This window comes from Narcine bancroftii, chromosome 12, assembly GCF_036971445.1.
Source record: "Narcine bancroftii isolate sNarBan1 chromosome 12, sNarBan1.hap1, whole genome shotgun sequence".
Taxonomy (NCBI): domain Eukaryota; kingdom Metazoa; phylum Chordata; class Chondrichthyes; order Torpediniformes; family Narcinidae; genus Narcine; species Narcine bancroftii.
The window spans coordinates 96,228,194-96,253,637 of NC_091480.1; the positions used below are offsets into that span (position 1 = coordinate 96,228,194).

Consider the following 25,444-nt stretch of genomic DNA (forward strand, 5'->3'; position numbering starts at 1 on the left):
AACCTTTCATAATGGTTCAATATCTAACATTTATGATATGTTGTTGTGAATAAGAGCAGTTCCATCAGATAAAATTTAAAAAAGCCTGGGAACAAGACCTACAGCTTTTAATTCCTGAAGAAACTTGGAATGTAATTTTCAAATCATCTTTACATGCTCATCAATCTCGCCTACAATTTAAAGTAGTGCATAGGGCTCACATGTCCAAAGTCAAACTATCTCATTTTTATGTGGATGCATCTCCTCATTATGATAAATGCAACAATGGAGAGGCTTCATTAATTCACAAGTTCTGGACATGTCAGAGTCTTGAGTAATATTGGAACAATGTATTTCAAACTTTCTCTGCACTTTTTAAAGTTAATTTTAAACCAAATCCCCCTAACTGCTTTATTTTTTTTATTTTGGAGAGAGTGACGACATCTGAGCTGCATGTATTGGCTTTAATTTCTCTTATGGTTAAGCGAGCAGTGCTGCTCAGATGGAGGGACGTTACCCCACCTATTCGTGCTCAATGGCTACGTGACATCATGTCATGTTTAAATTTAGAGAAGATTCTGTGCTCAATTTCCGATTTGAATGTAAATTTTCAAACAATGTGGGGACCTTTTTTGAATAAGTTTTATAATCTTTGATCTGTTACAAAGGTAGAAATGTTGACTAACATCATTTTGATAAGAATTCTCTTTTTTTTGGCCAAACAGCTTCTTTCTTAGTAGTAGGTTTAGATTTTTTTTATAAAATAATAAAACATCAGTGCAATATAACCTGTTTGATTAAAGTGTGGGCAACCTTGGATGAAATTATACGATTTAAATGTAATGTATCCTTTTGAATTTTAACATATATCTGTATGTTCTCTGTACTTTTGGACATGAAATTTCAATGTTAATAAAAATAGTGAAAAGAGATGTTCTGCCAATTCTTAAATCACAACACATTTTTAAAGTCCATTGTGTGCTGTTTAAAATGTGTGCAATCTTGCGTTGCGCTTTTATCAGTTCACTCCCGCATCGCCGCCCTCGTGTTGGGTACTTCCCTCCTTCCTCCACTCCCGTCAGCTCCCGCACTAGACCTCCCCCCCCCCCCACTTCCTCATTGCCATAACTCCAAAGTAACCACTCAATGCTGTTCCTTTCCAAGATTTCAGTTCTCCTGTGTGGAATTGAAATATTTCATCACCGTTCCAATAAATCTCTCTGCCGTACATCTGTAATTTTTGGAGTTCTGTGTTTTTCAATGGATTTGTCTTTTCTAATTTAACAAATCCTTTCATTAATACTCCAAAATCATGAACTTTAGCTAATACCATAGTCACCTTTAAAATGAACCAACACGATGAAACATAATTCTGCAAGAAATTCTTCCCTGTTCCCAAATTGTAAAATTCTGATAGAACAATTGTTTCTGAGATCATTGTCAGCCAGTCCCAGACAACCGATGCCCAGTATTGAATCAGTAGAAAACTGCTTTTATTGTTGCGCATGCATCCTGAAATATATTCGAGACGGAACCCCTTCATTGTTGAGGCTCAAGGAACCTGACCTATTTCTGTGTGAGTTGCAGCTTCCAATTGGCCCATCTGTAATATTAGCACGAATACCAAATTACTAAGTGTTCAGCGTATCAGAGTATTAAAATACAGAGAGGATCACTCGGGTTTCCCTCCTCCACAATGACGCGATCAGCCACCATTGTTGTCTGAAGATGGCCTCACAAAATCGTTAGGGGTCCCATCATCCAGCTACTCCCGGCGGGGGAAAGAGATACAGGAGTATCAGAGCCAGAACCACCAGGCTGAGGATCAGCCTTCTTCCCATGGGCAGTGAGAATGCCGAACGACTGATGAACTGTTCATACAATCCCTCTGAGATGCTACTATTTGTTTAACAATATTTATTTGTTTTTATACATGTACTGCATATAAATCTTACTGGGGCTAATCAAGGCCAAGAAAGGGAGTGCAATGCTAAACCCATGTATTTTTTTGACCCAGTAAGCACTGCATCATTTCGCCCTGTGGGGCTAATGAATAAGTTTAATCTTCAGGGAAGGTGGCCACAAATTCTATTGAGAATTCTAGGTGGTTAAAATCATTCAAACCAGCTTAGAGATTGGGGAACTGGATAGTAACGACTTTTGTGAACTCAGAAATCTATGCCTGGGCATATAGGAAACATCCCAAACAACACTGAACTGTGGATGCATTTAAGAAATGTTTGTTTACATGAAATCAACTCTGTGCTGTGTCGAGACAAGTGTTTGCATGTTTTTACACCAAGGACTGAAGATCGCTGTTACGTTAAGTCGTGCATATACAATTGTATTAATAATAAACAAACTCAAATGAATCTGTACAGCATTAATGATGTGCAGAACCCTTGCTTTTGGGCTTCATGCATTTATCCTAGGAGTTTTTGGTTATGAATTTTCAGCCATGATTACAAAATGTTCATACCCCAACTTGTAATCAGTGTTATTCTCTCAGGATTTAGCAACAGAGTCAAATTTATGCAGTCTTTGTGTATCAAGTTAAATATTAATCAAATGCCATTCACCAACATCATAACCAACTTACTTTGTAATTATTTTCCCTTGCTATTGCCGAGATGATGTTTTGCAATAAAGTTCATTACTCTGGTAGAGCAACTTTCAGAACGTTTTTCCTTTTCATTTCACATCAGGACAGAGAGTCCCTGTTGGCTCAGAACTGCGGCTGGAACCATCACCAGCTCCAGGAATGGAAACTACTGTAATCTGGAACCATTGTAAGCTAAGGGGCTGAAGGTTGTGGAATGGGTGCGGAAGGGATGCACACCAGACCTGTCTGAAAGTGAAGAATGGGGAGGTGGAAGGCAGGCGTCGTGTGTGGGAGGGGATGGCTGAGGGCAGGAGAAGAATGGGGTGTGTGAAAGAGAGGGTATGAGAGATGGAGAGGGCAGCAAGAATGACAAAGCCCCAGATGAGAACTAGGAAACCCAGAAACACTTTAGAAAAGTTTCAACTTGCCAACTAGAATTTCCTCATTTACAAAATCAATGGAAGGAATATTCAGTAGTTAGGAATAGTAACTCACCCCTACTAGTCCTAAACCCAGTCAGCCCTTAAAGACGGAAATGTTGGAGGAACTCAACTAGGCTTGCAGCGTCCAGAGGGGTAAAGATAGATCACCAATGTTTCGGGCTCAAGTCCTTATTGCAAAGTATATTAATTTTTAAAAATGTAGACATACAGCATGGTGTGACATATTATGTTGTATATAGATGTTTTAAAGGAGATAAATTGTGGCAGGTTTTTTTTAGGTCACATACAAACACTTCAAAACAGGTCTCATTTAAAGTATTGGAGCTCTGCTCAAGCCAGACAGTTCAGGCTCCGAGGGCCTTTGCAAAAGCTTTGGACAATTTACTAATAGATTGTTGTTTTGGAAAGCAACAGGTGAAAGATCTCAGAGGATTGGGACCAGAGCCACAGTCTTGTCGGAGTGCAGTTTGCTGTTTTAAGAGGGTCATGTGGTTTTGCAAGCAGAGAGATCAAACAGACTTTTCTCAGAGCGCGAGAGAGAGCGCGAGAGAGAGCGCGAGAGAGAGCGCGAGAGAGAGCGCGAGAGAGAGCGCGAGAGAGAGCGCGAGAGAGAGCGCGAGAGAGAGCGCGAGAGAGAGCGCGAGAGAGCGCGAGAGAGCGCGAGAGAGCGCGAGAGAGCGCGAGAGAGCGCGAGAGAGCGCGAGAGAGAGCGCGAGAGAGAGCGCGAGAGAGAGCGCGAGAGAGCGCGAGAGAGCGCGAGAGAGCGCGAGAGAGAGCGCGAGAGAGAGCGCGAGAGAGAGCGCGAGAGAGCGCGAGAGAGCGCGAGAGAGCGCGAGAGAGCGCGAGAGAGCGCGAGAGAGCGCGAGAGAGCGCGAGAGAGCGCGAGAGAGCGCGAGAGAGCGCGAGAGAGCGCGAGAGAGCGCGAGAGAGCGCGAGAGAGCGCGAGAGAGCGCGAGAGAGCGCGAGAGAGCGCGAGAGCGCGAGAGAGCGCGAGAGAGCGCGAGAGAGAGCGAGAGAGCGCGAGAGAGCGCGAGAGAGCGCGAGAGAGCGCGAGAGAGCGCGAGAGAGCGCGAGAGAGCGCGAGAGAGCGCGAGAGAGCGCGAGAGAGCGCGAGAGAGCGCGAGAGAGCGCGAGAGAGCGCGAGAGAGCGCGAGAGAGCGCGAGAGAGCGCGAGAGAGCGCGAGAGAGCGCGAGAGAGCGCGAGAGAGCGCGAGAGAGCGCGAGAGAGCGCGAGAGAGCGCGAGAGAGCGCGAGAGAGCGCGAGAGAGCGCGAGAGAGCGCGAGAGAGCGCGAGAGAGCGCGAGAGAGCGCGAGAGAGAGCTATTTAGCAGCAACAGCTGGGACTGGAGGATGACAAGCTGGCAAACTGGTGGAAAACCCCATTTTGAGTTCTTAGCTCTTGTGGACAATACAAGAGGAGATGGCTTGAAATAAGGGAAACCAAAAGGAACTCTGGTGAGCTGAAAGAAAGAGATCATCATTTGGAAAACCCTGATGGGGCAAGTTTCTTCGGCAAGACACTGCTGTGGCTGATCAGAAGGAGTCAGTTTGCGCCCAACGAGCAACAAATCTCTCTGAAAACCAACAAGAATCTTCCTGAGTGGTAACCATTTAATCTTTCAAGCACCAAAGCCTAGTGAAACACATAAATGTTAAATTCTGTGCACAGTAGATGAATTGCCTGATACCAGTGAACTTGGAGGAATGAGAAGTGAGATTGGACTGTAAATCAAAGAATTACATGTGCTTAGAATTAGAGGGGGAGGGGGGGTTGATCGGTTAAATTAATGGTAATAAGATAAAGTTTGATCATGTTTTCATGTTTAAAGATAATTAAAAGCAACTTTTGTTTAAGTAACCATTTGTCTTGGTGAATTTATGTTGATGCTGGATTTTGTGGTCCTCTGGGCCCGTAACAACAGTAACAGGCCATTTCGGTCCACTGGTCCGTGCCGCCCAAATTAGATCATGGAGGGAGTGGGCTTGGCCAGTGTGAGTGGGGCAGACAGGACAGGAACTTATCTAGAGACTGGTGCCCCTTAGGAATAAAGTGATCATCTAATAGGGAAGGACAGATGCCAGTGGGTACAGCCTGCCAGTGTTCAACCTCCTTGAAGCCAGTCTTCATCAGACCCTCATGCAACACAGGACACTCAATCTGCAAACACTAGTGAATACACGACGCATATGCTCACCTCTGGACTCCCATCTTTCTAACTGCAGTAGACCAGAACCATCTGCATCCCTTATACAGAAGATGCAATGCAAGCCATCGGTAGACAAACTATCCCATTGCCTTTGACTGAAACACCCTTCCCACAAGCTGTACCACTACTAAACCTGATTACGACCTATTCAAGTTTTTTTTTAAAAACAGGGTTTGATTTCAATTATCATTATGTGCACGTGTTTAAATGAAGAATTGGGATGTAATTAAAAGCAAAGAATTACAAATGCCATTTCCTATCTAAATTCTGCAGTGCTTCCAGCGCATCAAGATCACCAACGATCCTTATAATTGCAGGTCCCTTTGTATAATGTAACATGCAAATCTATCACCATCTTTAAAAATAAATGCACAAAAAGATCAGTGAAATCTAAGAAACCGGCTGATTCAGATACCTGCAACTATTGACCTCCTGTGGATGCAGTGAGACCAGCGGAGTCCCTCCAGCATTACAGACCGTGGTGTTTCATGCTGTCAACACAACTAAGGCAAGCACCTCAACTCCAATTGAGAACTGAGAGTTTGACACCTTCAATACGATATTGCAGGCAGCTTGCACTGCCTTCCAGGTCCTCCAAAACTTTGTTGAACCATAATTTCCTCTGAATTATTTCTCTGAATCGAAACTCATTCGGTGACCATTTTCTGTTATTCGAGTCAAGCAGAGATTCCGTGCCATCCCGCCTGCTTCATGGGGAAAGCCATTCTTTTGAGATCTTCCTTGCTTTCTGCATCAAAATAGAAATAAATACTGCTTCACATTGTTCAGGTGCTGAGTTTGACTTGCCTTCACACCTCCTGAAACTGAGATGGGAGGAGCAGAAGGCAAGGACCATGTACAATCACAACCAATGAGCTAGAGAGTTGAAGTAGGATCCTTTATTTTCTCCGTTTCCAGGAACATCAGTTTTGGGTGGAAACAATAAATAACAAAGGTAAAGGGATGCAACACGGACGACTTCAGTAAAGGCCGGGGAGATCCTGACAAAGAGTTTGTACAGCACAGAAACACATTGAAGGGCCCAGACCTGAAGCATTGGCCACCCTTTATCTCCCAAGGATGCTGCGTGACACACCGAGTTTCTCCAGCCCTTTGTGCATTGCAAACCCTTTGGCACATCAGATCCATGCTGACCTTTTGCCATCGACACAAATCCCAATTTCCTGTCCTCATGCCTTCCCTATTTTAAGTGCCTGTCTAAATGTCTAGTTGTATCTAGCTCAACCATCTCCTCTGGCAGTGAGTTTCAGGCCCTGAGCCACTGTATAAAAATCTTCAAAATCTCCTTTTAAGAGGTTTCTTCTCACCTTAAACCTATACAGACTTTTTTTTTTGATACCCATCTGTGGATCAAAGGATCTGACTATCCTATTCAAGCCCCCCATAATTTTGTATACCTCTGACAGGTTCCCATTCAGTCTCCTTGGCTCCAGAGAAAACAAGCCCCATCCTATCCAATCTCTCCCCATAATAAAAGTCCTTCAATCCTGGCGAGTCACCTCGACCCTCTCTCCTGCTCAGTCAGTCACTTACTTCCCATGCTGTGGCGATCAGCACTGCCCCAATTATCTGTTTCAGTGTTCAATGCCCGGGTGGCCCACAGCTAGAATGTTTCACTCCTGGGATTTTGACACCAATGCACATTCCCAATTATATTTTTACACACACATGCCAGCAAAAATTATGGAAATTATGAAAACTCCTGGAATTATGGTCAGGACACTCACTCAGTGAAACTTATGCATGGGAGCATTCAACCTGGGTGATGAACATTATTTTTGGAAACAGAGGCAGTCATTATTAGTTGCCAGAGGTATCAATAGGACAATTGCTATTAATCCTGGTTAAGGAATGACATTTTGTAGAAGAATGAACTCTGTGAAGGATGGAGAAACACTGTTCATCATTTATCCTGATATATAGTTCTGAATGTTTGATTACAAAATATATTGATAGATGGATTCCCCCAAGATCGATGTTCAAAGGAGAAATGATAAATAAACATGGATCTTGAACAAAGAGCCCACCATACGGTGGACTTCATGGCAATTACTTCCTTGAATTCATTCACGTGGATGCACCATGTCTTTTCGGAGCGCCAAGCACAGATTCTGAGTCATCCTGCTTGTTTATCGAGAAAGCCAGCCTTTTGAGGGCAAGAAGTGCCTTCCCTGCTTTCTGCAACAAAACACACATACAGCTTCACACTTCACCGCAATCAGAGGGCATTGAACAGTCCGGTAATAACACAGAAATGCTGGAGGAACTCAGCAGCGTCCACAGGAAGTGAGGACAACCAGTGTTTTGGACTTGAGCCCTTTGTTAAGTTACGAGTAAAAATCTTTGTGGGTGGGGGGGGGGGGGGGGGGGCGGGGGAGGGAAACAGACCAACATGCAAAAGACGATAATCACTCACCAACATTTCAGGCCTGAGCCCTTGTGAGTAAAAAAAAAATGCAGGAAACATTGGTTATACAGCTTTACCTCCTGTGGATGCTGCAAGACCAGCTGAGCTCCTCCAGCATTTCTGTGTGATTTTTAACTAGAATCACAGCATCTGTAGACTTTTGTGTTTTGCTCCGCAGCACAGAACAGGTCCTTTCAACCCACAATGTTGGGGTGACCTATACAAACCAACTCCACAACAATCTAATCCTTTCCTGTTTAACTTTGTATTTTTCTTACATCTATGTGCCTATCTAAGAACTTGTTGCCTGTCCCTATTGTACCAGCCTCCACCACCACCAACAATGCATTCCAGGAACCCACCACTCTGTGTAAAAAAAAAACACCAAAACTTTTCTCCACTCACCTTAAACAAATATCCTCTAATATTTGCTACTGCTGGCTGGCACCTTATCTAAGCCGGCCCGTTTCCCCAGGGCGGGAAAGGCAAACATCAGAGGACATCTGTACAAAGTGAAGGAACGAAAGTTTAGGGGGAGACATGAGGGGTAGGTTTTTTTTTAAAAAAAGAGGGTTGTGGGTGCCTGGAATGCATGGCAGGGGTGGAGGCTAGAACAATAGAGTCATTTAAGAGAGACTCTTAGGCAGGGACATTGTTATGAGGTAGGGAGGGTTTATTATTATGTCTATAGAGGTCAGCACAACATCCTGGGCCAAAGGGCCTGAACTGCATTATAATATTCCATGTGTCCATGTAAAGTGGCAACATGGAATGATGTGGGTCATATTCCTGGATAATTAGGAAAGAAACAATTAAGAAATAGCTTTCAGATGGAATCCTGAGCTAGAAGAGGTGACCATCAAGGACCTGAATTTCAATAGGGCCAGTCCGATAAACCTTTTGGAACCCAGCCAAAGAAACAGAATCTTCTTTGCACAGATCCTGACATTAGCTTGAAAGTCAATAGATAAGGTCAATCTCTGAAAGGACCAAGGGCCACATTTGTCATTTCTGGTTAACTCTCAGCCCTTTGGTAACGTGCCCCATGTTTCTTCCAGCCCTTGTACTGTCGGACCTTGTGGGAAGAATGAGGTCCCAAAACGTGAGCAGACTTCCCTTCCTTCAACCCATGTCGGTCTTTCTGCTGGAAGGGAAGCAACTTCTCATTTTACTGCGAAGGTCCTCACCTGCCATTTCTGCCGAGCTAAGAATCGTTTCATTCTCTCCTTTGACAGCATCTTGGCTGAACCTTGTTCTGTGCTCTGAAGCCAGGGATGGTTTAAACAGTCCTCACAGGTTAAACGCTTTCTAAATGGAGATTAAAGTAAAATCGGCAAAAAGTTAAATAAATCAAGCACTTGTGAAAAAGACCTTTACACAAACTTGTAATGACACCAAAGGTTCAGGAAAACAAACATTGCTCCAGTTTTATTGAATCGCTTTGATAGAGTCCATATATCTGAAGCAACAACATGAATCAGATCTCTGAGCCACTAGTTGGTTGTAGTTTGTGATCATTCAAACAAGAAAACAAAAGGCCAGGAAGATCAAACTGTGAGTCTCCTCTACATCGGAGAGCTTGGGCGCAGACTGGGAGATTGTTTTGTTGAGCGCCTCAGCTCTGCTTCGCCCAGTGGCCGCCCATTTCAATTCTCCATCCCATTCCCTTGCTGACATGTCTGCCCATGGTCTCACATCCTTCCAGACTGAGACCACCCGTAAATTGGAGAAACAACACCTCATCTTCAGACTGGGCGCCCTCATCAATATCAACTTCTTTCGGTAAAACCCATTCCCTTCTTCCCCCGTCGTCTCCCCGTTCCCGGTCTCCTTTCACACAGACATGATAAATTCTACCTAGTCCTTTATCACATCCAATTAACTCCTTCTGTTGGTCTGGATTCTGCTCCCATTGTTTGAATTCTGAGACTTTCTGATATATCTGATTTTTCGTTGAAGAAGGGCTCAGACCCGAAACGTCGGCACCAGATCGGTCTCCTATAATGGTTCCTCCAGCATTTCGGTGTGTTTACTGCAATCACAGTGTCTGCAGCCTGTCATGTTTCAATCGAACTGTGAGTGGCCATCCTCAACCTTTTTTTGGCTATGACCCTCCTAGGAACTCTGCTTGAAGTTTATGGGCCCCCTTCCCAGTGAAGGAGTCAAGTTTTGGTTACTTCCATACTTACCAACTACATTAAAAAAACCATTAAAAAAAAATTAGGTTACGCGAGGTGAAAAGAAAACAAGGCTTTTATTTAAACGTGGTCTGGTCCGCAGGGGCACTTGTTGAGAATGGCTGCTCTAGAGCAGGTTCCCCAGGCTCGTCTGAATCAAAGTGAGAAGCAGTGTGGGGATTTGGCCACTCACCAGTTCGAAAGGAGATGCAGGAGCTTTCACCCACATGCAACCCTGAGCAATTCAGCCAAACTCAGTCTGTAAGGTATTACACAGGAAGTTGTCAGAGAAGCAAAAAGGATAGCTGCCCACGAAAGCAGGTGTGGGGAGCTACGAGGGAAAATTTGAAAGGCTCCTTTACCTCATATCTTTCTGCAACAAACAGGTGATAAAATCCTTGGCATTTTCAGAGATCCCGGCAAAAGCATCCTCATCAAATTCCCAAGAAACAGCAGTGACATTACTCAGGGTATCGGTGTCACTCTCACCTTGGAATGGAGACAAGCCACTTAGCCTGGAACGGAACAGATTTCACACTCAAAGTTCAGATATCCCAAGGAGCACTGCAAGAGTGAGGTACTTACCATCTGCGGTCAGATTGGAGAGCAGTGTCGATGGGTGAACAGAATGGGAGGGGCTCCCACTCACTCATAATAACGTGCACCTGAGAGCAGCGGCTGCATGTTGTTCTCTGGACCTGAAACTTGTTTCCAATGACATGCACAGAACCAAATTTCAAGCACACCTTACTTTATTCCACTTCTACCCCAGAGGCTCATTTCTGGTCGATTTTGGTTTTTATTGAAGGAACCATAGAGGTACAGAAGTTAAACAGACTCTTCAGCCCACTGTCAATGCAGACAAGCAGACACCCATTAAACTACTGAAACCTACACCATGTCCCCCCCCTCCCCCACATTCCCATCAACAGCCCCCCGCCCCCTCCAAATTCCATCACTCATCTACACACAATGAGCAATTTACATCAGCAAATTAAGACACAAACCTGCACGTCTTTCTTTGGGAACGTAGGAAGAAATCGGAGTCAACTCGCACAATCCCAGGGAGGATGCTCAGAACCCCCCCCCCCCCAAAGACAGTGTCACAGGTCAGGATCAAACTGAGGTCGCTGTCACTGTAAGGCAGAAGTTCTACCAGCGGCCTATCCTGCTGGTGAAATGACGTAGGCAAGGACATCAGGACCATGCCTTGCATTTCCACAAAGTTGACTTGAAATTCAGCTCCGTTAGCATAGCGGTTAGCGGAACTCTGTTACAATGCCAGTGGCCCAGGTTTGAATCCAGCACAGTCTGTAGGGAGCTCATATTTTCCTGTTTTTGTGTGGATTTCCTCCAGTTTCAGGATAAAAAATCTCAGGGTTGTCATGGATGACCAAATCTTATATTTGAACTTTGAGACCAAAGTCCTATTTCTTGTAGCTGAGTGATGGATCTGTCAGTAACCCCTTGGACAGTAGTCTAATATGTTGGGTGACAAATCACAGCAAATGACAAAATCAGTGACGAAAATCAGGACACAGTCAAGATTAAATGGAGAGATGGAAAGCGGGAAAATAGTTTGATAAGGAAACAAAGATGAATAATGGAGAATGGAGTGGTGCACAGGTCGTGACAGTAGCTGCATTCACTTACAGGATGTAACAGATAACTCCGATGCTCCAAGTGTCCGTCGGGAATCCTACTGGATCATAATTGATGACTTCTGGTGCCACGAACTCCGGTGTTCCAAACAAGACTTTCACTGACCGACTGGAATCTGCAGAAGGAAAGGAGGCAGTGTCAGGGCAACCTGCAGTACCACTCAAGGCCACTGAGTGGAGCCAGGTCACTATCCAAGAAAATGGAACAGACAGAAATAAATGTACACAACTTAATTCCTCAGCTAGTTAACTTTTGATGATGGACCCGTTTAGATCACAAGGTTAGCACTGTAAAAAAGAGACTATCCTGTCTAACCTTTGATTACTGTATATAAATAAATGTGCATACACTTTGTACTTGTGCAGGGGAGAGAGAGGGAGAGCACATCACACCTGCACAGTTCTGAGTGACCCGTTCAGCTAAGCTGTGGCTGTTCCAACTGTGAGCTTGAGGACAGTTTCTAATTTCTTCTGCAGAACTACTCGCATTTGAAACAGACATTTGATTCAACAACCATGAGGGATCAGTAATTTATTTCCCAGCCAGGATGCGGATAACTTGGACATGAACTAGGGTATAATGGTTTTCACACATGGTAATAATGCTACATGATAGAGGGTGCAGAATTGCCTTGGTCAGCAGTACTCTTGGGAACAAATGCCGGGCATTTCATCAATGGTACTTAGTGAGGCCGTGCTCTAGGTCAGGGCAACAAAGCTTGAATATTGAGCTGTTCTCATTCAAGCATGTGAAGAAGACTTCATAGACTCTTGACGTGCTTTGTCAATGTTGGATACCAGTCGCTCATGATGGGATATCAATCTCTGACATGCTCAGGGGGCTTGTCCTCTTAGGTTTTGACAGCAACAATGAACATTTACAAGTCCTTTTTCTTACCTAGCAACACTTCTCCTCAGACAGCTTACAAGAAAGTTTTCAAATAAAGCTTAACAACGTGACACGAGATTAGAAAAAGTGGCCAAATATAGTTAGTGAAATGGATCATTAAAATATCTCGACAAAACAGAAATTGCTGGAAACACTCAGCAGATCAGAAAGAATCTGGGGAAAGAGAAAAAAAAGTTATGTTTCAACTCAAAATATTAACTTTGATATTAATCACTGCAAGCAGGGAGTTCCAACCAAACAAAATGCCTGGAATTGTTAAAAGAACTTCCTAGAATCCATTACTGGAGTGTAAACCACAGCACAGACTCCCTATTCCTGAATCCATCAGCATCAAGTCTTCCTCACCTTTACAAAATATAATGCCCTCGCATTGGGGTGAGGCACAAGAAGCCCCACCCTGAGACAATTGAAAACACCTGATAGCCAAGCCACAGTTTGACCAAGGAACAAATCCAGGAGGACTGTGTAATTTTAAAAAAGAAAAATCAAAAATAAAATTAACAAAAGTAATGAATGAATTAACTTGAACAAATGCATCGTGAATTCATCAGATTTAAGTACATCTCTTGACTCCCATCTTTCTAGCTGCAGTGGTCAAGAACCAGCTGCCTCATTCATAAAGAAGATGTAATGCATATATGCAAGCCATTCCATTGCCTTGAACTGAAGCATTTTTCCCACAAGCTGTACCTCCATTAATGCTGATTACGTGTATGTCACACACACACACACACACAGGGTTTGATTTCAATTATCATTATGTGCAAGAGTTTAAATGGAGAGAAGAGGAAATTTCCTAATCAAAATGCTACAAATCGCTTGCAACATTCCAAGATCGTGCATGAATGCAGGTCCCTCTGTACAGTGTAACATGCAAATCATCCTCATTTATCCAAATTTAAAAAAAAATTTCAGATAAATGAGGATGTCCAAAACAAATCAGAAATCCTCATTCATCTTCGGAACTGAACTGACCTCAAAGATAGAAAAAAATTTTACCCAACATGAAACTTGAACAACAATTGTCCTCGTTTCTGGAAACTCCCTCCCCTCTCTCTTTCCATTTCTTTTTCAACTTCCCCTATTGACTTTTCTCTCCAACTCTCTCTCTCAAACTGTGGCCCAGCCGCAAGCAGTCAGAAGAATCCCTCGCCCCGGCGTCATCAAGGAGAGCAGTCTCCCAGGCAGGAGTGGGACCACGGGCTCAGCGGCATTCCCTCCTTGGCATACCAGAGCTCCCGACTCCGAACCCGCCCTTCAGCCTACTATCAGACGCACACCGGACTCCCTGGTATTCATGTGCTATAGGCCTAGGGGAGGATTCAGAGTCGGGACACGGGTCGGGAACCGAGTGTTCCACCGGCCCGGGAAACCAGGGCTGTTGCAGCCAGCATTTTTTTTTTGGTGAGAATTAAACACTATTTTAATTAAACAAAAAGCCTTCCCTTGTTTTTTAAGCATTGATACAAGTGATTTGCTGTTGCCATTGGGCTGTTTTCACAAAATGACCAGTTCTCCGAAAATAAAACATTTATCTGACAGGCCCAGCCCTGACTATTTCGGATAATCGAAGTTGTGTACCTGCAACTATTGTTCCCACAGCACTTGCCTTGAAGGAAGGCTCAGGCCCGAAATGTCGGTAATATATCTTTACCTCCTATGGCTGCGAGACTGGCCAAATTCCTCTGTGTGTTTTTATTAGAATTTCATCGTTTGCAGACGACCAGAAGTGACACTCACCAAGTTTCCGGGCCAGTCCAAAGTCAATAATTTTGATGTGTGTGCTCTCCTTGTTGACACACACAATGTTCTCTGGCTTCAGGTCCAGGTGCAAAATGCTTTGCTGATGCATGAAATGTACCCCTTCCAGGATCTGGCAAACGTAGGAGACACAGGTTGGCTCCGTGAGCTCAAAGTCCTCGTCCACGATACGCTCGAAGAGCTCCCCTCCGGAGACACTGCAGAGCACATAACGTAACATAACAATTACAGCACGGAAACAGGCCATTAGGCCCTTCTAGTCCGCACCGAACCAAACACCCCGCACCAGACACATCAGAACACAGCAATCACTCACTTCTGCCTGGGAGAACGTGGCTTTTGGAGATAGACCAGCAAATCTATTTGATGCAATGGCAACCAGTTGCCAGGATCTGTCTTCTGTAAACATAGTGGTCACACCTTCCCCATTTATTGTCTTTTTGTTCTTCTAAACCTTTTTCTTTCTACCCACATACCACTTTAAGCATTCCCTATGCCATAGATGCTCTGTGATTAGTAAGGTGATACGTGAATGGAAAGAAAAAGTTTGAAAACCACTGCTTTAATTGTAATCTCATTGGGCACAGTTTCTAACTCCAAAGAAAATGAACGGGCCCATGATGATTTTTCCTTAAGCAAAATATTTCAGTCACAGTTGGGTCTGGAGCAGTGATTCTCAACCTTCCCTCTCACTCACATCCCACCTTAAACAATCCCTTACTAATCACAGAGCACCGATGGCACAGGGATTACTTAAGGTGGATTGTGAGTGGGAAGAAAATGTTTGAAAACCACTGTTCTAAGCAAACATGTTAGAAGTGAGGAACACAGACACAGCCCACTCTGTCCCAGCGATTCTCAGCATCCTCTTATCTATGCGTCCCTCCACCTTTCAGGTGCCGCTCTCTGCCGAGGATGTTCTCAGAGCAGAAACTTACAGGCAGGAGGACCATGAATGAGCTTGTACCAACTCTGGGGAATGAAGCATGAAGCGCAGAGTTTCACCCACTGCGCATTCTCCCATTATCACAGGGATTGGAGATTACAGAGGGAGTGTGCTGTGCGAAACAAGATGGAGAAGCAACACGGTTAGTGCAACACTGTTACAGTGCCAGCAACCGAGGTTCGAATCTGGCATGGTCTGTAAGGACTTCGTACGTTCTCTCCATATCTGCATGGGTTTCCACTGGGTGCTCCAGTTTTCTTCCACCCTTCAAAATGTACAGAGAGGGGTTGTAAGTTAATTGGGTATATTTAGGCGACACAGGCTCATGGGCTGTGTGCTTTGGGAAGGCCAGTTAAGGAGCTAATTGCAGAAATGTTCACATAGAGATCAATGTGACCACACAAATATTAGGACAGACGTGGGCTAGGTGCATTATAGATTTGGTATCTGGTGTGAGGATTATTTTTTGAAGGGGAACAGGCGGGTAAGTGGAGTGGAGTCCACAGCCATGATTTTATTGAATGTCAGAGCAGCTGCGACAGGGCAGGTGGCCGACTCCCGCTGCTATTTCTCACGTTCTTACTGCTAAAGTGGAGGACAGATCCTTCAACTCACCCGGAGTTCAACACAACCAGAGGTAAGGACGTGCTCTGTGATCAAAGGCTGTGGCATGTGTGAGTCACACGTACACAGCAGGATTATTTACAAGGGATAGCAACGGGACTTCCCATTCTGAATGACACCACTGAATAGGTCAGGGCATCTCCAAGCCCCTACATGTCATAAGAACTGGCAGGGGAGTGGGAGAATGGATCAGCTCATAATGGAATGGTGGACTGGACTTGATGGGCCCATGTCTTATTGACCCAAATGTCAAGAATGACATATTATGCACTGTGAATTATTGACGGAATTGGTTCACGTCCACACATCAAGTCATTGCACAAGTCAAACTTTTAACCCTTGGGACATTAGTAACATTTTGGTGCAAATTCATAACAGATGAAATTTATAGAATTGTGGTGGGATCTGATCTGCATGTGGTGGGATCTGATCTGCATGTGGTGGGATCTGATCTGCATGTGGTGGGATCTGATCTGCATGTGGTGGGATCTGATCTGCATGTGGTGGGATCTGATCTGCATGTGGTGGGATCTGATCTGCATGTGGTGGGATCTGATCTGCATGTGGTGGGATCTGATCTGCATGTGGTGGGATCTGATCTGCATGTGGTGGGATCTGATCTGCATGTGGTGGGATCTGATCTGCATGTGGTGGGATCTGATCTGCATGTGGTGGGATCTGATCTGCATGTGGTGGGATCTGATCTGCATGTGGTGGGATCTGATCTGCACGACCTCGAGATCTGTTGGTCCATTGCCATCTTTGTCACATCCAAAAAATGTACAAGAGCAATGACTGATCCACATTAGCAACTTCCCTCCTAATGTACCTGGTCAAAGGCACTAAATTCACTCTACTTAGTCTTCAGTGGAAAGTATTTTATATGCATGTTGGACGAATAGATCGAGGTATTCCAGCAATGCTTCCGTGGAGATAGGAATCAGCATACCTCATCCTTTGGATGCTTTATCTAGCCTCTCATCAATAAGATTTTTATAAACAATATCTTGCTTACTATTCCATCACCATGACCATCTCAGTCCGACTCTCGAAGGCATCAAGGCACTTCACCAACTTCGGGTGGTGTAGACAGTTCATGATCTCAATCTCGCCACGAGCGCTCTTCTTGTCTTTCAGAGTACGGGCTTTGTAGAACTTGCCTGCCCGAATCTTTCCATTCGACTTTTGCAACAACTTGTACACTTTACCAAAAGTTCCTCTGGGGGGGGGAAAAAAACCCATAAAATTTACTTGGGGTGTGAGACCATTTGGAAGAGACTTATAGTGTTTCAGTGGATGCTCGACAACTAATATTTGAGTCCATTCCAATGCTGTCTATTGATGTACTCCCAATACACAAGCAATATTTGCGTAGTATTTTGGGATAGGCATACAAACAAGCAGGAAATGGAGGGATGGAGACCATGCATTCTCAACCTTTTGATGACTATGGCCCCCTTAGGGCTCTGTTCAAAGCTGATGAGCCCCCTTTCCTGCAGTGCAGTCAAATTTAATTGGTTTCTTCTGTACTTCTCTCCTACTGACTAAATACAGCCCCAGTTGAGAATGGCTGATATAGAGCATGAGCTTACATTGGCATCATGTTTAGCGCAGGTATCATAGGCTAAGGGCCCTGTGGTGTTGCTTTCTATGTTCACCACAGCCACTATGTTCACCACTTGGGCACTGCATTATGCTTGGCCAGTGGAAATTCATGTTGCCTAAGGAACACTCAGCAAGCAACACAGCCACATTGGTTAACAACACAACGGTGCTGGTGTCCCATTATTATTACTACTAAATGGGCTCCTCACCCACTTATCATTGGTCCTGTCAAATAAGGCAGCAGCTGAGATGCAACAGGCAAGTCCAGAGGTTAGGGGAGTTCAGGGGTACTTGGTGAATAGGTGGACACTTGCCTACTATGTGTAGTAACAGAGAAAGAATCTTTCTCATTATAGGTTGGACCTCTCATATCCAGTGCTTTGTGGACTGGCAACTCCCGTGGTCCGGCATGTTTGAATCTGGCACCGTTAGTACAAACTCCTTACAGACAGTGCGGGATTTGAACCCCAGTCCCAATCACTGGTGCTGTAAAGGTGTTGCGCTAACCATTATGCTAATGGTAAAACGTTATTATTTCCAGTTTTAAGCTTTGATCTACCTTTGATATGTTTACATGGTGGGGGGGGGGGGTCTCTTAGGGGGTCAATTTCCGGCATTTTCTATGTTTTGGCAATGCCCAGGTTCCAATGGTGCCGGATTAAATCTCCACTAGATTTCTTAAGCGCCATAGAAAGACAGTACTCGGAAACAAGCTCTTTGACCCATGGAGTAGAGTCAATTATCAGATCAGCCACGATCACATTGAATGGCTCGACGGGCGAATGGCCGACTCCTGCTCCTATTTCTAATGTTCCTTATTGAGTTCACACAAAGCATCAAATATCCATTTACACTAATCCTACATGAAAGACCTCAACAATGAAGACGCTGTTTACATCCGGTACTGCACAAATGGCAGTCTCTTCAATCTGAGGCGCCTGCAAGCTCACACCAAGACACAAGAGCAACTTGTCCGTGAACTACTCTTTGCAGACGATGCCGCTTTAGTTGCCCATTCAGAGCCAGCTCTTCAGCGCTTGACGTCCTGCTTTGCGGAAACTGCCAAAATGTTTGGCCTGGAAGTCAGCCTGAAGGAAACTGAGGTCCTCCATCAGCCAGCTCCCCACCATGACTACCAGCCCCCCCACATCTCCATCGGGCACACAAAACTCAAAACGGTCAACCAGTTTACCTATCTCGGCTGCACCATTTCATCGGATGCAAGGATCGACAACGAGATAGACAACAGGCCAAGGCAAATAGCGCCTTTGGAAGACTACACAAAAGAGTCTGGAAAAACAACCAACTGAAAAACCTCACAAAGATAAGCGTATACAGAGCCGTTGTCATACCCACACTCCTGTTCGGCTCCGAATCATGGGTCCTCTACCGGCATCACCTACGGCTCCTAGAACGCTTCCACCAGCATTGTCTCCACTCCATCCTCAACATTCATTGGAGCGACTTCATCACCAACATCGAAGTACTCGAGATGGCAGAGGCCGTCAGCATCGAATCCATGCTGCTGAAGATCCAACCCGGCTGGGTAGGTCACGTCTCCAGAATGGAGGACCATCACCTTCCCAAGATCGTGTTATGTGGCGAGCTCTCCACTGGCCACCAAGACAGAGGTGCACCAAAGAAGAGGTACAAGGACTGCCTAAAGAAATCTCTTGGTGCCTGCCACATTGACCACCGCCAGTGGGCTGATATCGCCTCAAACCGTGCATCTTGGCACCTCACAGTTCGGCAGGCAGCAACCTCCTTTGAAGAAGATCGCAGAGCCCACCTCACTGACAAAAGACAAAGGAGGAAAAACCCAACACCCAACCCCAACCCACCAATTTTCCCCTGCAACCGCTGCAACAGTGTCTGCCTGTCCCGCATCGGACTTGTCAGCCACAAACGAGCCTGCAGCTGACGTGGACATTTACCCCTCCATAAATCTTCGTCTGCGAAGCTAAGCCAAAGAAAGAAGACATTAATCTTAGCTTTATTTCCCTCATTCTCATCAATTCCCTGCCCAGAGCATTGAAAAACATACAGTTATAGATTTTAATAATAGACTACATTTCTTTAATACTAGATTGTCTTTAATAATGGAGAAAGAACTTTGCTTGTAACTAGATGGCCAATGAAAAATCCTGCCTCCTCCACACCCCCAGAAAATTCTCTGCCCAACTAAATCTGATTCACATTTGGAGCATTAGCTGTGGGAGATGTTTGCAACCCCCCCACCTGCTTCCTCATGATCCTCCATCCTTACAGTTCTGGTTCCCACACCTTCCCCCCCCCCCCCCTAATCATCCACAGCACAAGGTTTTGCAACATAACTGCACTTGGGAGATTTGAAAACAGCATCTTGGTTGAAACCTCTGTTGTACTGAGGGAGTGCTGCACTGTCGGAGAAATTCTGATTGACAGGTCAGATGCTCGCAAAGATGCGGCAGATGCAAAGAGCTTTCCCTCGTCCCCTTGCCAGCATTTACCCCTCAACCAGTTTATCCAACAACCCTCTCATTGCCGTTCAAAGGAATCAATCAGGTGTGCAAATAGACAGCCAGTTTCAGTCTCTCAACAGTGCCTTCACAGAATGAAATTTAGGATTGTGAAGTACGTTGGCACCTCAAGTTAGTGAAAGGTCCAACAGAAAGGAATGGTTTCTTTCTCTTTCAGTCCATTGGCTTGCCACAGGAATCTAGGCCTCGCACACACCAACTAAACTTCACCGCCCATCCATCCATGAGTAAACTGGAAAATTAAAAATCTTCTCTACGTCTGCAAGGACAACAAACTCAAATGCAAATTTTACGCATCTGCATTATTTGTGGTTACAAACGTTGAACACGACAAAATGACCATTAGGTGCATTTACTTTTGGGGATCCTAACATGCTGTGTGGCTGACTCTCTGTGCCACACTGGGCAAGGAAGAAAAACTTGACAACATTAGTACTTACACGCCGAGACATTCCTGCTGTATGTACAGATCAGTTAGCTTCTGAGAAGTTTTAATCGTTACGTAAAAGTCTGTCTCCTCCTCCTCCTCCTCCTCTTCTGTAAAGGAAAAAGAAAATACCGCAAGGTAACAATGAACAGCAATGACAATTCCCGGCACCCACGCTCTATTACACACGATGCCCCCTACACTAGATGTGCCCAGGTCTTGTCCTCAGTGTTCAAGTCTCCACCTTGCCCAGCCCGCCCATGATATGAGCTGGACAAACAGCGACAGTGGAAAGAGGAACCGCCAACATTTCCAGCTTCATTGGAACGCCACCCAAAACACCAAATGTTTCTCTTTCCACAGATACTCCCCTCCGCTGATGAAAATCTCCAGCATTTTGTGTTTTTTTAATTTATTTCAGATTTCATGGGCCTTTTTTTGGTGTTTTAAACTGTGTATTAATTCTCCTTGTGATATCATGCACACTGCCCTCTACAGACACCCTTTGGTACTACAATTGCTGCCAAATTTGAGCTTCAGTTTGTTTCTGTAGTTAAAAATATTTCCTTTTGGTACCACTCAATTGAAAAGGAGGACCTGCATTGGTTTCAAATGAGACACAGGTTTTAAATGGATCCAGCAAGAACATTAATTTTTAAAAAAATCTTTAAATTTAATTTTCAAAATTCTTCTCTTTCCCCCATTTCCCAACCCTGGGCTGATTTCTGGGAATCCTTTTTAGTATCTCGATGTCTTCTGGTATTATGGATGCCATTGTACTTTATTGTGTGATATCCAGATAAGAACAGCTTGACTTGCCTGGATAACATACTAACTAACAATCTTCACTTGGCACATGTAGCAATAAACAATTCAAGTCCAGAGTTGGAACAGTGCAGCACAGGAATGGGACCCTCAGCCACGTGTCTCTGCCAAACATCATGTCAAAAATCAAAAACTCTGCAGCTTACCTTGATGAGTAAACTTGATGGACTTGGATTCTTCACTCGCTTCACTCATGCCGTGTGCGTTAACTGCGTAAACACGGAACCTGTACTCTCCACTGGGTCTCAGGTTGTCCACGTGGTACAAATTGCCACAGCAGGAATCAGTCAGCATTCTCCACTTCAAATCTCCAGACTGTTTCACCTCAATGACATAGTGCTTGATGGCGCTGCCCCCATCGTAACACGGGCCCGACCAGGACAGGTTCAGGGAACTCTTGCAAATCTCGGAGACATAGGGCCTACCCACCGGAGGCTCTGGTTTATCTGAGAACAATTGGGACCTGGGTTTTAATCTATTTGACATTTCTTACATTGTCATTTATCTGCCAATGCATTCCAGAGAGATCAACTCTAGTAAGACAAGAAACTTCTTACCCAAAGGAGGTGAACTTCCCAGGCAAGTGTGGTGGAACATAGTACTGTGGGCATGTCCTCACTAGGCTGGCCCACCTTCTGTACCTGTATCCCCTTCCCATAAGATCCCCTAATAAAGGCAGAGAGCCCTCGTCTCCTCCCTCAGACCTGCCTAGGGTGTGAGCCAGCGGCACGTACAGGCATGTCTGGGTCTTCTAATTATTAAAGACTTTGACTACTTGTTCATGTCTGCGAGTGGTCATTGATCGTGCCACAGTCAGCAATTGCATACATATTGAAACAACAGGTTAGAAATTGGATTGAGAACTTTTGGCTTTAATCAGCACACAAATGATTGTAAAATTAACTGCCCATTTGGCCTTTATTTGTAGAGGGACTGAGATCAAGAGCCGTGAGGTTATTTTGCAGCTCTATAAAATTCTGGTAAGACCACAATTGGAGCATAGTGGGTGCAGTTCTGGTCACCCCATAACAAAAAGACTGTAGAAGTTTGAGAGAAGATTTACCAGGATGTTTCCTGGATTGGAGAACTCATCTTATGAAGCAAGGCTGACAGAGTTAGGGCCTTGGAGCAACAAATGGTGAGGGGATACTTGATGAATAAGAGATGGGGTGAACAGCCAATACCATTTTCCTAGGGTGATAATTGCAAATACCACAGGACATCCATCTCAGGTGAGGTGGTAAGTTTTTATTTTTACTGCATGTGGTGGGTACCTGGAATGCATTGCTGGGTGTGGTGGTGGAGGCTGGTACAATAACGGCATTCAAAAGACTCTTAGGTAGATACAGAGAAAACTGCAGGATTATGGGTGAGTGGTAGGAAAGAGTTAGATTGTTGAGAAGTAGGGATATATAGGTTAGCATAACATAATGAGCCGAAGGACAAGTACTGTACTGCAATATTCTACAAAATATATTTCCCAGAGCTACTTTGATCCCTCCTGAATTTAAATTTAAAATCTTTAAATTCACATATTCAGCATGGTTACAGGCCACAAGCCCATGCCGCCTAAATGACCTGCAATCCCCATATGTTTTGAAGGGAGGTAGAAAACATTAGACCCAGAGGAAACCCACACGGACCTGGTGAGAACATACAAATTCCTTACAAACACTGGATTGGAACCCCAATCACTTGCACTGAAACAGCGCTGCTCTAATTGTCATGCGAACCTGTCCCACGTGCACAACTTGATACGATTTCAAATAAAGGAAATTACACCAAACTTTTGGCGCATTGTCAGGGAAGTTACAAAATCTTCCCCACGACAACAGTGTAATGACAACCCTGTGATGACAGAGGCTACTAAGAGAAGGGACTTAAAGCCTTTATTATCTACCACTCTCTCACCACCCTTCCTCCCCTTCAACTAAGGGCAAGCCCTCAACTAATTCCAACTTCAGATCCCCTCATAACCCTCTGATCCCTTGAAACCCAACCACTCCTGCAACCCTTCAATGCCCTCTCAGATGAGCATCCAATCTCCAGTCCCTCAGCAGCACATCTCACCTGTACAAGGTGCCTACTTGATCCCAGCCTCCAGACCAAAGTGCCATCTTCTCTACGACTGCCAATCCCAACCCATCTATCCTAACCCTCTTCCTCCAGGCATTTTTTCAGTTCCAAATGTATGAACTAATCAATTGCGTGCCAGTCAGGTCTTGGGTTTGTGGTCATCTGTGGTACGTGGCTTCTACAAGCATCCAGAGCACTCCTTGGAGTGCACAGGGCATTTCTTACTGACATGCCTCACATTCTTGTGTAATGACAAGGAGACAAGTGGGCAGAACTTCAAAATGTAGAACTCAAATCATTTGTAAATATGTCCTTTTATCTTAATCAGTACTTTAAAATCCCAGGCAGAATGTTTAACCTACCTACAACAGCCAAACTGATCTGATGGTGGACATTTCCATTTCGGTCATTCACCATGAGCGTGTAAAGGCCAGCGTCACCCACTTGCACAGCTCTCATCACGAGTTTGGTCCCAGTTTCAGTTGTGTCCACAGAGACTCGAGAGCTATTCACAACCTAAAGTAAATGAATGAGGCGACAGGATGGTGGAACTCCAGATGAATGTCAACTCAACCGAGAAAACATTGTGCGTGAATGTTTAATAGAAGAGCAAGTAAAGGTACAGAACTATTGCATATTAAACACAATTGAATATTTCTGTTTTAATGTAGCTTAAAAATTGAACTGGTTGATTACAGGGCATTTAAGTCAATGCTTGGGTCTCCACAATGCCTCACCAAATGATAATCGCAGATCTCACTGTCGGCCATTTCCCAGAGCAAACAGATCTCCATGGCCACTATCACGGGGAAGGGTACCATGGCCACTACCACGGGGAAGGGTACCATGGCCACTACCACGGGGAAGGGTACCATGGCCACTACCACGGGGAAGGGTACCATGGCCACTACCACGGGGAAGGGTACCATGGCCACTACCACGGGGAAGGGTACCATGGCCACTACCACGGGGAAGGGTATGAGCCCTGCCCCAATGCAGGGTGGTTCAACTTAAAGGGCCACACAGTTAGTGTTTAGTGCAACGCTATTACAGCGGCAGCGATACAGGTTCCAGCACTGTCTATATGGGTTTCGCATGTTCTCCCCGTGTCTGCATGAGTTTCCTCCGGGTGCTTTGATTTCTTCCAACCAAAACATATGGCAGTTGTCGGTCGATTTGGGAGGCATGAGATCGTGGGCCAGAAAGGCCTGTTATGGGTTATACATCTAAATGAAGATTTAAATTCCCATCAATACAGTGGGACAATTTGACAATTGTTAAATTCCAAACAATCGAAATAGTAAAATTGAAAAGTTATTAAAAAAGGATTCTGGTAAATAAAAGATTTTTTTTAAATCAGTTAGAAATTATTTAAAAAAAAAATCAAACAAGTAAAATAATTTAGAAGATTATCACTGAGCCAAGAATCCCTACTGAATTTGCAGAGAAAATTATGGAAACTGACCCTTTGGCCCAACAAGTCCACATCAACCACCCACATTTCCTGCATCCCCCTCCCCCACCTCAGTTCTACCACTCACCTATACATCAGGGACAGTTTACAGTCCCAAATTAATGCACTAAACAACCCATCTTTGGGACAGGAGAGAAAACCAGAGCATTTGAAGGAAACCCACGCAATCCTAGGGAGACAATGCAAACTTCTCAGAGACTGCGCCTGACATCAGGATCAAACCAGCATCACTGGAGTGCAACCAGCTGGGCCACTTTGCTGCCCCACCGTGGAATGCTGGGGTCCCCTGCAAAACTGAGCTCCATTTCTGGAGCCTCTGTGAAGCCCAGCAAGTGCACTACAGCAGATAACGAGATCATGGGGCTACATGGTTAGTGTAGCAATTAGCGCAATGCTTTTACAGTCCCAGCGATCGGGACCGGACCAGGATTCAAATCCTGTACTGTCTGTAAGGAGTTGGTACATTCTCCCCGTGTCTACATGGGTTTCCTCCGGGGCTCTGGTTTCCCGTTTGAAATGTACCAGGGTGTAGGTTAATTGGTGTAAATTGGGCACCATGGGCTTGTGAACCAAAATGACCTGTTACCGTGCTGCATGTCCAAATTTAAATATTAAAATTAAATGAGTTTATTGTCATATACATTGTCCAATGTACATATGCACTGACATTCTTACTTATTGCAGTTGAACAGGAAGATTGTAAAAAAAAAAACTACAAAACTACATACTAAATTGAATTCAAAGGACAATAATTACACAGAATTAGATAGATTATAAATA

General features: G+C 44.7%; 1 protein-coding gene across 8 annotated transcripts in view; it reads right to left on the bottom strand.

Moving 5' to 3' along the window:
• Positions 1-2,302: 2,302 nt before the first annotated feature.
• Positions 2,303-25,444, bottom strand: part of mylk5 (myosin, light chain kinase 5) — a 43,562-nt gene continuing 20,420 nt past the window's right edge. For 6 of the 8 annotated variants that reach the window (XM_069905026.1, XM_069905021.1, XM_069905025.1 and 3 more), the window contains 9 exons: positions 23,553-23,706; positions 21,261-21,560; positions 20,303-20,399; positions 16,754-16,957; positions 14,148-14,365; positions 11,490-11,613; positions 10,199-10,351; positions 8,847-8,967; positions 6,116-7,430 (listed from right to left, as the gene is read on the bottom strand). In XM_069905026.1, the coding sequence (XP_069761127.1) occupies positions 7,320-7,430; positions 8,847-8,967; positions 10,199-10,351; positions 11,490-11,613; positions 14,148-14,365; positions 16,754-16,957; positions 20,303-20,399; positions 21,261-21,560; positions 23,553-23,706 (1,482 nt within the window). In that variant the 3' untranslated portion in view covers positions 6,116-7,319. Of the gene's footprint in view, positions 5,980-6,115; positions 7,431-8,064; positions 8,163-8,846; positions 8,968-10,198; positions 10,352-11,489; positions 11,614-14,147; positions 14,366-16,753; positions 16,958-20,302; positions 20,400-21,260; positions 21,561-23,552; positions 23,707-25,444 lie in introns of those variants that run through there. The other 2 variants (XM_069905022.1, XM_069905023.1) reach the window with 2 other exon arrangements.